This window comes from Trachemys scripta, chromosome 7 (genome assembly GCF_013100865.1).
Source record: "Trachemys scripta elegans isolate TJP31775 chromosome 7, CAS_Tse_1.0, whole genome shotgun sequence".
Classification (NCBI taxonomy): domain Eukaryota; kingdom Metazoa; phylum Chordata; order Testudines; family Emydidae; genus Trachemys; species Trachemys scripta.
Genome location: NC_048304.1, coordinates 11,428,178 through 11,444,428, shown reverse-complemented (window position 1 = coordinate 11,444,428; position 16,251 = coordinate 11,428,178). Strand labels below are relative to the sequence as shown.

The 16,251-nt window shown below is 44.7% G+C and overlaps 1 protein-coding gene across 1 annotated transcript in view; it reads left to right on the top strand.

The window, feature by feature from the left end:
* Positions 1 to 1,206: 1,206 nt before the first annotated feature.
* Positions 1,207 to 16,251, top strand: part of PDZRN3 (PDZ domain containing ring finger 3) — a 201,876-nt gene continuing 186,831 nt past the window's right edge. The window contains exons 1-3 of the mRNA XM_034776215.1: positions 1,207 to 2,146; positions 13,551 to 13,637; positions 14,841 to 14,948. Coding sequence (XP_034632106.1) covers positions 1,430 to 2,146; positions 13,551 to 13,637; positions 14,841 to 14,948 — 912 coding nt within the window. The 5' untranslated portion in view covers positions 1,207 to 1,429. The remainder of the gene's footprint in view (positions 2,147 to 13,550; positions 13,638 to 14,840; positions 14,949 to 16,251) is intronic.

The following is a 16,251-nucleotide window of genomic DNA, read 5'->3' as shown; positions in this document are numbered from 1 at the left end:
TTAGGTTTTCTAACATGAGTGCTCCAGCTTCCCGCCCTCAACCCCAAGTCCTGCAAGTATCTTTCACAGTATCTTCCCCAACGCCCCCCGTATCAGTTTGCCTCCCCTAGCCCCAACGCCAGCATCTGTCCTCCAACAAGTCCTGCCTTGATAATCTTTTTATCCCAGCCTCCAATTCCTGCACTCCCAGTTCCCCCACTCAGGTACCTGCCCTGTGCCCTTCCTAAGCTATGTCTCCCCCCACCTCTGGTTATGTCTCCCCCACAAACAGCCCTTGCCTAAGTGCCCTGCTGGTGCCTGTCCCGCACACACAGCTCCCCTCCCCAAGATCTCCCCAGAACCTGGCTACTACACACCCCTCTCTGTGACTTTTCCTGCCCACACAAGCCTGCCTCCAACTCACCTTTCCAATCCCTTCAATTTCCCACTTGTAACTGTCCCATTCAGTTCCCTTCCCCTCTTCTCTTAATACCTTGTATCCGCCTCAACCCTCCCCCCAATCCTCCTTGTCACTCCTCCTCAAAGTCCACCCCAGGACCTCGCTTCTCTCGCCGGTACCCCTTCCTCTACCCATCACACTTGTTCCCCTCGCGTTCCCTCCCCAAAGTCCCTTCGCGACCTGGAGTCAGTCCCCCCAGATTCCCAAGTCCCCCTATCACCTGCCCCATCCCCAAGCACCCCACCCTGAGTTCTCCACAGTACCACTCCTCAAGAAGCCCCCCTTGGACCTGCCCCCCCCCCCCATGTCTCCTGAACACAGAGCAGTTTTCCAGTTCCAGAAAACACAGGGGGGAAACACCGGCACTGTCCTCTGGCCCCCATTCTGCGGCTGCCTCCCTCCCCTCTCCAGGCAGCTGGAAACTGGTGTGGGGGGGGGGCAACAAAGATACTGTTGTCTCCTAGGGTGACCAGATGTCCCGATTTTATAGGGACAGTCCTGATTTTTGGGTCTTTTACTTATATAGGCTCCTATTACCCCCCCCCCCCCCACCCCTGTCCCGATTTTTCACATTTGCTGCCTGGTCACCCTATTGTCCCCTCTCCCCTTGCTAAAAGCTGGGGCCACAGGGTCTTTCCCCCCTCCTCCCACGATCGCACCCGCTGCCAGCCCTGAACAAGAGGCGGGGCAGAACTTGTGCGCCGCGAAGCGGTGCGCATTAACTCGAGTCAATGCGGTAGAGAGGATTCCTCCCAAGCCCTTTGCAAGGAAGTCTCCGGCAATTAGTTGAGCCAGTCGACAGCCTGCAGCCAGCCAGTCTGGGCTGCTCCCGATGCGCCGCAGGGAAATCAAAGCGCGGTGGCAATCCTTCCCGATGATCTCGGCAGTCCCTTTTCTGGGGGGAGGGCGGCTGGTGAGCGTGTGAACCCCCCCCCCCGCCCGTCCCTCCCCCAGCCCCACATTTCGGGTGGCTTTGGCCGAGCCTGGAGAATGGGGTTCGAGCTGGATCGCTTCAGCGGGGAGGTGGATCCCGACTTCAAGTGCAACCTGTGCAACAAAGTTCTGGAGGACCCGCTGACCACCCCGTGCGGCCATGTGTTCTGCGCGGGCTGCGTGCTGCCCTGGGTGGTGCAGCAGGGCCGCTGCCCGGTGCAGTGCCAGCGCATCTCCACCAAGGAGCTCAACCACGTCCTGCCGCTCAAGAGCCTCATCCTCAAACTGGACATCAAGTGCGAGCACCACGCCCGGGGCTGCGAGCAGGTAGTGAAGCTGCAGCAGCTGGGCGCCCACGCCGAGCGCTGCGACTACTCGCCGGCCCGCTGCCGCCACCCGGGGTGCAGCGAGGTGCTGAACCGCCGCGACGTGGACGCGCACATGCGGGAGAGCTGCGAGGCCAGGCCGGTGGGCATCTGCGAGCAGGGCTGCGGCTTGGTGCTGACCCACCGGGAGCACCGCGCCGGCGGCCACTGCTGCTTGGAAGCCCTGCAGGGCCACAACCGCTGCCTGCAGGCGAAGGTCGGCGGGCTGGAGAAGGAGTTGAAGAAGGAGGCGCTGCGGGCCGGCAAGCGGGAGAAGTCGCTGCTGGCCCAGCTCTCGGCCGTGCAGCTGGAGCTGCAGATGACAGCGCTGCGCTACCAGAAGAAGTTCACCGAGTACAGCGCCCGCCTGGACTCGCTCAGCCGCAGCCTGGCCGCGCCGCCCTGCAAGGTAAAGGGGCGGCGGTGGGGGGGCAGCCGCCCTCGCTGGGTGCCCGCACGGCTCGGCCCAGGAGTCAGCGCCCTCAGGTGCTCCTCTCTCTCTCTGCCCCCTGTCCCCTTCCCTCCTTCCGTCTTTCCTTCTAACCCTCTTTCCTTCAGTCACCCCACAGCGCCTACTTTCATCCCGACAGGGGGGCTGATTTGGACTGGAGTCCCCCCGCCTGGGCAGCTTGTTTTATCCTTCACCCTGGGGTTGAGCCACAGCTTTGGGGCAGATACACTAGTGGGGAAAAAAAGCATCCAAGTGCCAGACTTTGGGGCTCCTGGAGTGGGGGGGCGTGTGAGTGTGGCACCCTGTTGAATGCAGTTTTCTTCTCTTCCCCCATGAGGAAGGTCTGGTAAGTAATCAGCATTTCTTTTTTCTTGGAGACCTATTTTCTCCCCCCTTCCTCACCCACAGCCTGGCCTGTCAGCTGCAGCCTTAGCCAGCTGGCGGGTCTGGGTGAAGGGCAAATATTTACAGCTTAGCTGCTCGCCACCAACTGAAGAAACAGGACCGGCCTTAGAAAAGAAAGAGGGAGTTATCAAAATCCAGGGGGAAATATATATATATATTTCCTGTGTTTATCTCTGTGATTTTTAAAAAATGCTTCAAGCTCTTGTCATGGATTATGTTAAAGTGACACTTATTTCTGGGCCGTTCCCCACACCACATAGTTTGCACGCCGTTTCTTTTTAAGCCCATTTGTTGTTTCCTACCATCTCTGCGTTTTCTTATGGTTGGGTTTTGTAAGATAATGCTTTTACTGGGGAATGACGGAGTTACGTGTGCTCAGAACTCATGGTGCTATTCGATGTGTTTTGGGGAATTGATGTGTAGGGTGCTAGAGAGAGTCAGGCCTTGGCTACACTTACCAGCTAGTTCGACGGCTGGAAATCGAAGTTCTGGGTTCGACTTATCGCGTCTAGTCTGGACGCGATAAGTCGAACCCGGAAGTGCTTGCCGTCGACTGCGGTACTCCAGCTCGGCGAGAGGAGTACCGCGGAGTCGACGGGGGAGCCTGCCTGCCGCGTGTGGACCAAGGTAAGTTCGAACTAAGGTACTTCGACTTCAGCTACGTTATTCACGTAGCTGAAGTTGCGTACCTTAGTTCGAATTGGGGCGGGTAGTGTAGACCAAGCCTCAGAAATGTTATGCTTGTCATTAAGAAGTAATTGCTAAGTGAGCGTAACAAAAAAAAAAGTCATTTGAAATATGATGATGAGCTCTGGTCTTTAACTGCCACAGTCTGTTTCTATGTATGTATTTCTAATGGGACAGCTCAGTAGTATCTGAAGATACTACAGGAGTGGTCGTCTATCCAGGTCACAATCCCTTTTCTCACTTCCCTTCCCAAAGAACCCTGTAAACACCACAAATGGGATTTCCAGGACTCACAATATCGAATCACCAGAAGTCAACTTACTGGGCATAACACTAAACAGAATCATTTGCAAAAGACTTTTGGTGACTCAGCGCTTTCCAGATCCAGCATTCCATAACCTTAAATCATTCAGAATGGGTTTTCCATAATATGGCTTTCCACAGTATGATGTCACTAGGATTAGCCCTTACACAACGCAGACACACCTCAAGTAAACTGCACAATCGATAGCCGCTAGCAATGAGCTTTCCATGATGTGAAACCAAATAGTGTGGACGTTCTACTGTATGTCCAAGTATGGGCCATCTACTTTGAGCTTTCTTTTTTCTGAACCATCTATAATAGGGATTTCAAAAGTTGGATTTAAGTAATTTAAATTTATCTTGACTTTGAACTACCTGCTGCTTATAAAATCAAGGTGACCAGAAGCAGATTCTTCAGGAAGCAGAGTTATACAGCACAGGGTTTCAGTAACCCCAAACTATTAATCAGAACAAGTCTTCCACATGAGGGGAGCACCAAGAAACCAATTAACTTCACGATGAAAGCACTGAGAACACATCTTAGGCTTTTCACAACTTACCACATCCACAGATGCAGCAGCAAACTTATCAAGCTCTGTTCAGAGAGCTGCATTGACATCTTTGACGCTGCTGATGTTCAAACAGCAATGTAAACAAAACAAAACTTCTTTTTATAATCTTCTACCCCATTAGAAATTAATGGGAAGAAAAAAAGATCAGTGTTTGTCAGATAAAAACATCATCATCTCAATAGGGGATATGCTTTTTTAAGTCTGTAGATGGTATCTGATGACAATGCAGGCTAATAACGAAATGAAACTAATAAAAGAAATCACAGACCCTACACTCAGTGGATCCAAGTCAGATCAAAACTGCCTTTTTTTAAAAGCATTCTTTGGATTTACTCAACCATAACCCCTAACTCATAGATCTTTTCTCACCCCCTCCCCATTTCTTTCATTCTGCACCCGGCCCTGCTCCCTCCACTCATCTGGTCCCCCCTCTTGCTCTGTAGTTGATGTGAAATCCTTCTCTACAGCTGCCACCATCTGGAATGCCTATTTATATCTCTCTACCTCATCAGCTTCATCTTAAATCTGTTCCAAAACCCACACCTTTGCTCTCTTATCTGAACTTCTCTCACTCTGCTGATAACTTTGCGGCTGCATTATTTAGTTCTGTAAAGTACTGTGGGATGCAATTTTATGAAAGGTACTTGTGACAGGGCCTTTTGGGGTGTCACCTGATGTGCTGGGGTGCCACTGAGTCAGCCTATTCTGCCAGCCTGGGTCCCCTTTACCTGGCCTTGCTGGGCTGGGCTCACAAGCCTCTTCCAGTCAAGCGCACGGGCAGGGCCACACCCAGCTGCACAGAGAGACAGAGATCCACTCTGGAAAGATTCAGCCCCAACACTCTGGTGCCCACTCCCTTTCAGGGGTACAAACCCAAAGGTTTTATGAAATTCGCCCCCTCCCTCAATGTGGAGGGAGATATGCACAACTTCTTGTCCCCTCCCCCCCCAGTTAGACTCATAGACTTTAAGGTCAGAAGGGACCATTATGATCATCTGGTCTGACCCCCTGCATGCTGCAGGCCATAAAACCGTCCCTACCCCTTCCCTGGACTCTGCTGTTGAAGTCCCCAATCCTGTTTTAGGTGACTTCAATCGGCAGAAACCCTCCTGCTAGAGATCCCTGCCCTATGCTGCGGAGGAAGGCGAAAAACCTCCAGAGGCTCAGCCAATCTGCCCTGGAGGAAAATTCCTTCCCGACCCCAAATATGGCGATCAGTAAGACCCCGAGCATATAGGCAAGAGTCTCCAGCCTGACCCCTGTCAGCCATTATACAATTTACCTACCATTTCTTGGTTTTACATAAACTAGATTGTTATAAACAAGAAATAAGTTTATTAACTACCAACGGTGGATTTTAAATGAATATAAGAGATAACAGACAGAACAAAGCAGATTACTAAGCAAATGAAATCAAACACGCAAGCTAAGCTCAATATACTTAAAGGAACAGGTTACAAAATGTAATTTCTTACCCCTAAATGTTATTTTAGGCAGGTTGCAAAGTTCCTGTGGTTCAGAGTTCCCGTTATATTTCTTTTCAGACCAGACCGCTGTTTCAGTCTGGACTCCCCCCCCGCCTTCCCTTCAGGTGGCTTTAGCAGTCTTTCTTCTTGGGCAGACAGTCTATGGAGAGGAGGAGTCCGGTTTGCCTTCTTCCCCACCCTTAAATAGGCTTTACATAAGGCGGGAATCCTTTGTTTCCCAAACTTGACACCCCTTCCCTTCCAGTGGAAAGTTACAAGAAGTCCCAGGTAATGTTTAATATCAAGTGACAAGACCTGATAGTTTCACAGCGTCCGTGAGTCAGTGACAGTATGGAATGTCTGCAGGAAGGCCAAGCCTTTTCACAGTCCATTGTTTTTGCTGATGGGTCATCAGCCCTGTCTGGCTTCTCCATTGTTGTACCTGAAGTGTTAGTAGTGGGCGTCACCCAAAGTAGCATAGTTGAAATACAGATACATAGTCAATATTCCTAATTTCAGATACAGAAATGATACAGGCATACAAATTGGATTATCATATTCAGTAAATTATAACCTTTCCAATGATCTTACAAGACCCATCTTGCATAAAGTACATCTGTTATGTCCTATTCATATCATAAGCATATTTTCATAAAGAATATGGAGTGAAACGTCACAGTTCTGTTACCAATCGATAATAATGTCCACAGTGTGTAATTTCCAGCAATACTTTTATCAAATCTCTGGATGCAACTGACTAACACGGCTGGGTTCATTTTCAGCCCTGCTGCAAAAAGGCTGTTGTGCAGTTTTCTGAAGCAGTGCGTAATGTGCAGAAAGCCAAGAGGTGTTGTGTCACCACAAACTTGTGGTCTAGCGGTCAGTCAATTACATGTCTTTCATGGCATTTTGGGCAACTTTCCGATGTTCATAGTTTCAGTCTGCCCAGTGTCAAAACATGTACAATCAGGAAACATGCATCTTTGTGCACTAGAGATTTTTGAAAAAGACCATGTTGACCAGGTGATCACCTACTGCAAGAGATGTTGCACCAATTTGGGATGTGGCTTGCTTCCAGATTATTTAGTCCTGGATTATTTATTCAGACAATGATGCCAGCATAATATGTGCAGCACAGGATGGAGGCTATAAACACCTCGTAAGGCACATATATTTGACACAGACACTTTCTGGTCCCAGAACACCTGGTCTAGGAGTAGTAAAATATAGAATAATTGACTTCTCCATTTGATTCCAGGTTCAGAAATTGCTGTACCTAGTCAAAATGTGCATTGTCATTACCAATATTATTATTATTATTATTTATACCTCAAATATTTGCTATAAGCTGTAGTTGCTTGGTCAAGGTTGAAGCCCTCATTGTTCAAATAGAATGGTCATTAATGAACTGTGTTAATGTGTTTGTGCACATTATATTTGTTCCATCTATTTACTTTACAATGGCCTGAGTTCTCTGTGCAGGTTAGTTTAAAAATAAACGTTCTGGCTTTCCAGACTGAATTATTGCTCATTGGTAGTGATGTGGAACCACTCTAGATAGAAGAGAGGCCTCCTCACCATTCTATTCAAAGTATGAATCAATGGGGAAATTAAATGGTGGTTTAAGAATGTCCACAAGGCCTTCTATACCAGTTGACCATCATGATGAGATTGCACTAAGGGATCAAAAACAGGCCAACTGTGTGCTGTGGAAGGGGTTTGAATAGACTGTCATATGGTGGGGGAGGGGAGAGTGCACTGGGAACAGAACCACTGAAGCTGCAATTATGTAGATCTAGTGGCTCAAAAACCTGCATAGGAGGAAATATGGCTGTGGACCGTCCATCCACTGAGGAAAGGGGAATTCCATTCCCCTTCCTACGTATAATCCCAGCAGAGATCTCTGCACAAAGCCCAATTAATCAGGTGTTTTAATTTATTTTATTCAGGTTCTTATACCATCTGTGATAAATGAAGGGGGAGGGGGGAAAGCTCCCTTTTATAGACACCCAGTCAGCCAGTTAGCTATAAAGTTCCTCTTGGTGGCTGTTCTCTGCTTGCTTTACCTGTAAAGGGTTAAAAAGTCCCCCAGATAAAGGAAAGGGAGTGGACCCCTGACCAAAAGAGCCAATGGGAAGGCTAGAACTTTTTTAAATGGGGGAAAAAATCTTCCCCTTTGTCTCTGTTGTGGTTCTCCAGGAAAGAGAAGAACAGGGAGCAGTTATGCTATATGAGAAGCTTTAAGCCAGGTATAATCATAGATCATACCTAGGACTACTTATTTGAAACCCACCAAATGTGTAAGTAGATCAGGAATGTTCAGAAAGACGCAATTAGGTTTATTTCTGTTTATTTCTTATGGCTAGTGGACTCCTCTGTGCTAATCCCAGATGCTTTTGTTTGCTTGTAACCTTTAAGCTGAACCCCCAAGAAAGGTATTTGGGGTGCTTAATTTTTGGAATTGCTCTTTTAAAATCTATCAGAAGCCTAAGTTCCAGATATATTTTCTTTTTTTGTTTTTAATAAAATTTACCTTTTTTAAGAACAGGATTGGAGTTTTGGTGTCCTAAGAGGTTTGTGCATATATTAGCTGGTGGCAACAGCTAATTTCCTTTGTTTTCCTTCTTGGCTCTTCGCTGGAGGTGGGGGTGAAAGGGCTTGAGGGTGCTCCACAGGAAGGAATTCCCAAGTGCTCCTTCCTGGGTTCAAAAGGGTTTTTTTGCATTTGGGTGGTGGCAGCGTTTACCAAGCCAAGGTCAGAGAGCAGCTGTAACCCTGGGAGTTTAATATAAGCCTGGAGTAGCCAGTATTAATTTTTAGAATCCTTGTGGGCCCCCACCTTCTGCACTTGAAGTGCCAGAGTTGGGAATCAGCCTTGACACCATCTGATCTACATAGTGTTTGAGCACCTTCCAGATGTGCATTAAGTTACATGACTTGCATGTGTTCTCCCTCCCCCCTCTCCTTTTTCATCCTTGAGGAGAAAGTGTGAGGATGGTTTTTTAAAATATGTATTTATTTATTTATTTCATGTCTGCTCTGCTGTGTGTTTTTATTATTGAAAACAAGGTCTAAGACGTGTGTCTTGCATTTGGAGAGGCAGGCATTGAGGTTTGAGGTGGCGAGAGGTGAGGGCTTTTGTGCATGTGTTTGAAGGGGAGGTGGTGATGTTTCACCCAAAATGAATATTTCGTTTGATAAAGAAAGTCAGTCTGAATACATCAAAGTCTGAATACATCTAAAAGAAAAACCTCAGGCTATTTAAACTGTGTTTGATCCTCACTGAAACATACCATTATTCAAACCTATTGATAAAGTTGGTCACATTCTGCCCTTGCATGTAGGCACATGGTTTATGCTGAAGTCATTGGGAAGAAAGGAGCAAGGATGAATTAACAAGGTATTTTTGGAGCTGGGTCCTAGGCCACAGAAGCCTCTCCGAACCGGAGGCTGTGCTGCAGTCTGACCTCCTTCAGAGCCCCGTGAAAAAGCCACACACTAACAGAAACACTGAGGATTACATTTTTAAAATGTATAAGTAGCCAATATCCAGAAAGGTGAGAACAGAGATCTCTTGTTTTAACTCCTATGCACTTTTATTTTACTGTATTCAAACCTGCATTGATGCTGCAGTGAGAGGGAGTCCGTGGGTAGGTAAAATGGATATGTGACAGATCCTCAGCATAGATCCAGTCAAATGAAGTTGTTAGGTTTGCACTAGTTGAGGACCTGGTCCATAATACTGGGGTCTTTACGAAGGCAGTATCCTCCAGAATTTTAATTTAATAAAAGGGAACCAAGCTGCTGAAAACTACAGTTGAACCTCAGAGTTATGAACACCAGAGTTACAAACTGACCAGTCAACCACACGCCTCCTTTGAAACTGGAAGTACGCAATCAGGCAGCAGCAGAGACACACACACAAAAAAAGCAAGTACAGTACTGTGTTAAATGTAAACTACTAAAAAATAAAGGGAAAGCAGCATTTTTCTTCTATATAGTGAAGTTTCAAAGCTGTATTAAATCAGTGTTCAGTTGTAAACTTTTGAAAGAACCGTAACGTTTTGTTCAGAGTTGCAAACATTTCAGGGTTACGAACAACCTCCATTCCCGAGATGTTCATAACTCTGAGGTTCTACTGTAAAAGCAGATTGTTTTTCTTAGAATATGTTCCTAACTATACAATTTGGCATAGTTCGGTTAGCCTGTATTCCTCTTATCAGGAGGCATAGGCGCCAACTTTCCCCGACACCAGTGGGTGCTTGCGCGCCCCTGGCCCCACCCCAACTTTACCCTTTCCCTGCCCCCATTCCAACCCCTTCCCCAAAGTCCCTGCCCCAACTCTGCCCCCTCCCTATCCCATTGGACCCCTTCCCCAAATCCCCCCCGGCCCCGCTTCTTCCACGAGCGCGTTCCCTCTCCCTCCCAGCCACGCAAAACAGCTGTTTTGTGGCGCATGCGCTGGGAGATGAGGGAAAAATCGGGCACGTGGCGCGCTCAGGGGAGGAGGTGGTGGAGGCGGAGGTGAGCTGGGCGGGGAGCTGCCGGTGGGTGCTGAGCACCCACCAATTTTTCCCTGTGGGAAGCCCCGGAGCACCCACGGAGTTGGCGTCTATATCAGGAGGAGGAGTTTCTCTGGTTGGTAAGAAATGTCTTCTTAGCTACAGCATCACTAGAGAAATGAGGAAGCTTCTGTGTATAGAATAAACTGTAGGAGATACAGTAATTTCCAGAATTATGTTTAAGAGCTTTACTCAGGGCTTGACTACACCACGCATCTTTTAGCGACAAGGCTGGGTCGACACAGCTTTGTCGGTACTTTATCGGCACTTTAGCGAGCGGCTTTAGCTTTGTCAGCAGGAGATCGCTCCTGCCAACAAAGCTGCATTCACACTGCTGCTTGCGCTGGCAAAACTTTTGTCTTTTGCGGGAGGGCTTTTTAAGTACCTGTGAAAGACAAAAGTTTTGTCGACAGCTTCGCAGTGTAGACAAGCCCTCTGGTGTGGGAATACAGCATGCCAGGAACCATCAGGTTTGCTGCAGAACCTGATGATATGGGCAGGGCTGGGATGCTGGCCATTACATCTCCAGTCGTTTCACTGTATAATGATTGGTTCATTGGAACATAAGACGTTGCAGGGAAGAAGAGAAAGTCACCAAGCCCTCCAAGAATCATTCTCTTTGTGGCTTCATTAATGTACATAAAAACATTTTTAAAGCCCCCTCCCTCCAAGCACTGAGATATGAATCTTCAAAAGTAACAAAATATAAAAGCAACACATTGCAAGGTCCCTTGTGACTTGATATTTTAGCACATATGGTGGAATAATCACTTTGCATTGCCATATGCAATTCTTTACTGTAATACTACTCTGCTGCAGTAAAAATGGTGGACAAAATGTGCAAAGCCATTAGAGCTGGTCCAGAGTTCAACAACTCCTTACATCCAAAGTTATACACACAAGAAGTCAGAAATATTTGGAACAATATTTTAAGAATGAAACCAAGGAATGTGCAATGGCAGGCGTGCTTTTGGGCAGCTGGAGAAAACACCAACGAGGTACGCTGCAAGAAAGGGAAAATTTATGGGACACAGCAAGGAGGACATGCAAAGAGCAGCCTTGAGTGACAACAAGGATGGCAGACCTTGTAAGTGACATCCGATGGGGCAGGAAGGATTCAGATTCGAGTTGGTTGGAGTTATTTAAAAATTACCAAGGATATTTTTCATGAAGAAGTTTGAATTTTTTTTTTTTTTTTTACCATTTTTCAGATTGCTCCAAAATCCTCCTGCATGCTTAGCTCAAACTGTAGAAATAGGGGAATTGGAGGGAAAACAACGGGGAACACCTTTCTCCTTGGTATTAAAAGTATAATGTCCACCCCAAAAGCAGGAGTTGTAATGGAAGTACGTAACTCAGTTTTAATTGCAGCAACCATTCTGAGAGCAGTATGGTCATTGTTTCTTGATTGACTTAATCAATTTCCTCCATAGAGTAGTATAAAAGAAAGGAGGAGGAAACTGCTTTTGTGACAATGGCATACCTGTCCTTCAGATGTTGAACTTACCAGACCTTAAAAGTGGTCTCACAGGACTGGAAAGTTTTCTCCTTGAAATATTATCTGATGTCTGGGTTTGAAGATTTCCAGGAAAACACCTAGTATTTCATTCTTCCCTGCAAGCTTGATTCTGATTAATGCTGAATATGTGCAAATCCACTTGAAATCAATGGGAGCTGTGAATGCTCAATACCTTCTGGGATCAGGTCTCAGTCTACTTATGTGATCTTCAGGAAAGAAAATGACCACATACAACTGAGGAATATTATAGGCCAAATTCTCAGCTGGTGTATGTTGATGCAGCTCCACTAAAGGGGTGCTATTGGGCAGCTGGGGGGAAAAGGGGTACGCTGCCAGAGTCCCTCTGTCACACTGCTGAATTAGTGGTGCTCTGTCAATTTACAGCAGCAGAAAATTTGGCCCCATCGCTTTTTTTCCTGCAAGAGTGATTCAGTGATATTGGATTGCTTTGACATTTATAACATTTGATTGACCATTTCAAATTGATATGTGAAAAGAAAAATGCACAAACTAAAAACATCTGCATTGAGTTGCTAAGTAACTGTTGTAATTTATGTCATTAATTGGTTAGGAAAACCAGACTTGTAATATAGCTTCCTCAAATTCTTGTGCATTCATAACTTTTTCACCTTTTAGTTAAAACAAAGCAAGAAGTCTGCAGGTAGCAATGTTCGAGTTCTGATAAGACCTTCTCTATATTTAGACATGCACCATATCACTCTGAATATCTGCACAGTCTTATCTCTGAAACCCTTAAGATATACAAGTGGGGGTTCCTCCCCCCCCAGCCGTAAGGTGCTATTATTAACTGCTGCTTGACTAGGACTGAAATTAGTGGATTTTGAAGATTCAAGTTCGTCATTAACAGTATAGGCATTTAATTTTGCCTTCCATGTACTGTAATTTGACACAACTTAGAACTATGACAGTGCTTCAACTTATCCATGGAAAGGATGTTATCATATAAGCCAATGACGTTCCTATGTTTGGGAGCAACCTTGGGACACAGGACAGAACAACAGATCATGTTTATATGGAGTATCTCCTTCACCTCTTCTCTATTGCACATTATACATAAAATATATCTATTATTCCTACCAGTCTAATCAGAGACATTCTACTTTAGGGTTTTCTATTTTGGGAGTTGGGGGAATTCTCAGTGAAGGAGGTTTTCTATTATTATCACTGTCAAGCCTTTATAGATAGGATCCGAATTAATTAGAATCTCAGTGGAATTGGTCTCTGTAATACTCACTTTGAACAACAGTTAGGAGTCTGATGCTTTTTGTCAGTTCTACCTGCTAAATTCACAGAAGAATTGCTGTTTCATAACACTTCATGTCTGCTGCTGCTTCAGATCACTCATAGTTTAGGACAACATAATGTAATCAGCAAGACAAAGAGTGGCAACATAAAAATGCCGTCCCAAGAATCAATCACAAAAGAATCAGAGAAAGCAGACTATAGGTGACCCTGAAGATTTTTAGATAGCTATAATTACTACATAGCATATGGACATTTTTTTTTTTATTCCATTAAGCTATGGACCTGAGACACATGACACAGCAAAGGGTTCTCATTGCTCTAGCTTGCAAAATAAATGATGTATAAATCTTAAATTCTGCATTTTCAAAAGAGCTCAGCACTCAGCAATTCCTATTGAGAACAATGGAATAGATGGAATGTGGGAACAATGGGAGTGCTGGGTCTTGAGCACTCTTGAAAATCTGGCCATAAACAGCTTCCCCTGGAATTCATCAGCAAACTAAATATTTAGATGGAAGCATGACTCATCTTAGCATCGGCCTATATGCACATGTTTTGAATGCTTTTACCTGTTCTTCCTAGGGTGAAGAGACTAAAGCACTGACTCTTGTCCTTCATCGCGACTCTGGCTCTCTTGGATTTAATATTATTGGTGGCCGGCCATGTGTGGTATGTTAAAACGTGTTTGCCTTTTCTTGTTAGGGAGAGCACGTAGATCAATGTTTGGAGAAAGAAATGCTCCTGACTACATATTTGGCTCCGTAGGAGATGGTTTCATGCCTTATATTCAAACCGACATGGAGTGTCTGCTTTTCCCCCCGTATCACTGTTTTTCATCCATGATCACAGGTAGTTACACTTAAATGATGTGGATGGGCTGTCACATCTGGATCGCGTAGACAATGCTGAAGCACATAAGGCCCATTCCTGCAGACCACGCTCCTGTCAATACGTAGTCCCATGAGTTCAGTGCTGACAGGATTGGGTCCTTTAACAACTTGTTTCAAACTGCATTTGCTGTTGGGGCTTCAGAAATTTACCATCCTTTCCATCAGACACTAAACAGCCCACTGTACTGTGGAAAGTATATAATTTAAACAACCCACAGTCTGCTCAGTTCTGAACTCCTTGATTTCAGCGGAAGTTTTGCCTGTGCAAGTGTCCAGGACTGAACTTCTTACAGGAACACATATTACTATTTTTTCCCCCCTTGATGTTGACTAGCTGGATCCAACATCATGTGACCTGAATTAGGTCAGGTGGTGGATTTTAATTTGTCCTGTTAGTTCAGAAAGGAAACAGCTTAACTTTGATAGAACAGCTTCTTTGCCTCTCAATAATGTGACAGAAATTTGGGCTTGTTCTTGGCAGCTTAACATTGAGATTTTCCCTCAAACCCTCCCCCTCCCCCCATAATTAACACATTTTAACTACACTCCTTCATCATCACCACTCTATGCTGTTAGCACTTATGGGAACTGATTGTGCAGGCCCACTGGGACATAAAGAATAGCTTGTTAGTTTTATTTCATTTGCCATTGCTGTTTCTGCATTTGTTCTCTTGCATTATATACTTATTACACAAATGAATGATGGAGGGGATCAGCACCTCTCAGGAACTGGCTTTAGGTAACTATCAGTGTAAAGTGAGATAACAAATACAAGCCTGTTTGTGGTTGCATTTTTAAATGGAAGTTGTAGGTACTCAGCACTTAAGGATCTAGCCCATAGTAACTACCATAATTACTTTAGGTTGGCGCTGAGCGTTTTGGAGCTCATGTGTCATTGACAAGATTCAGCCTTAGACAAATTAGAGCTGGTATAAGAACTGGTATAAAGTACAATGTTATATTTTTCTTTTCATTCCTAAAGGACAATCAAGATGGCTCATCTAGTGAAGGAATTTTTATATCGAAAATAATTGACAGTGGGCCTGCTGCCAAAGAAGGAGGGCTGCAGATTCACGACAGGATTATTGAGGTATGTGACCACGATGTCCGGTCTCTTTTAATAGGCCAAGTTCCATCTCATGTCTTCTGTAAGGCATAATGTGGGGTATGGGAGAGGTAGAGCATGGTAAATATTGTCTGGTAAAGAGATGTCTGTTAAAATATATTTGACCAGAGTCAATGCTGACCTTCCTGGCTTTACGTAGAGCTCTTATCTAAATATAGAAACCAGATTATGGATGGTATGTACATGTCCTGGCTTTTTGAGGAGTTAGCATCTATTTGGTATGCTGCAGTTATTTCTTTTTAAAGCTATTGGAGACTTGTAAGTTATTTAGTTAAAACCATATGTGAAATATCTGTTGTATAAACCGTAACTTTATTTAGCTTGGTTTCTAAGACATTTCATAGGGGTAGCAAAATGTTTTGAACAGATAGAGGACAAAAGTTCCTGTTCCAGAATTTTGGTACAGACAGTTATAAGCTTGCCTAAGTAATTTCTCTAATGTTATTCTGGACTCCTAATATTATTCAGACTGCAAGTCTGAATTTCTTCTTATTTTCCTAGTCTTGACCTCACTAAAATATCCTTCTTGTTAAAGAGTTGGTAGCTTGAAATGTTTTTCATAAGTTTCAGTGAGTGATTTTTTTTGGAGAGGGGAGGGGGGTAACAGGGTTAGATTTCAGAAACAGAAAGCAATTTTTTGGGAGTCAGATTTGAGCATTTTACAGTTAAAAATGTGTCCTTACTGTCTTTTTATTTCCGTAAGAGGAGGAAAGTTTGAGAATCTGTTGTTCAAAAAGATAAGTAAAGCTTTAGTTGCCAAGGATATCATGGAACAGTCAGTTTCTCTAAGTAATGGAATTCCATTGCTGTTATGTTTTGCAAATGAGCAATAAACAGCTGTTAAGGATTTTCTGTTGGCAAAGGACAATGTGTATTTGCTATTTTCTACACTGTTATGGTAAACTGCATTCACAATTTAGGGAGTATAAAATATTAATATAGTACGTATGGAGAAGAAGAATAGAATCACAGTAGCATGGTCATTAAAAGATAAGAACTTAGTTGTGGAGTGGTTTAGAAGTGCTATCCCTGATTTAAGTTATGCTTATGATGTAATGTAACCACAAAGTGTCTGCAAAACTCTAAGAAGGACTCCATATAAATCTTCTCTGTATAGAATCTCTCCCATAAAACAAAATATACCTGTAAAGCTTTAGTCAAGTTAGGATTTTTTAATAATGTGACATTTTTAATAACCCTATCTGTAGGGACGTCTGTCTTAAATACAATAGAACCTCGGAGTTATGAACACCAGAGTTACAAAAAG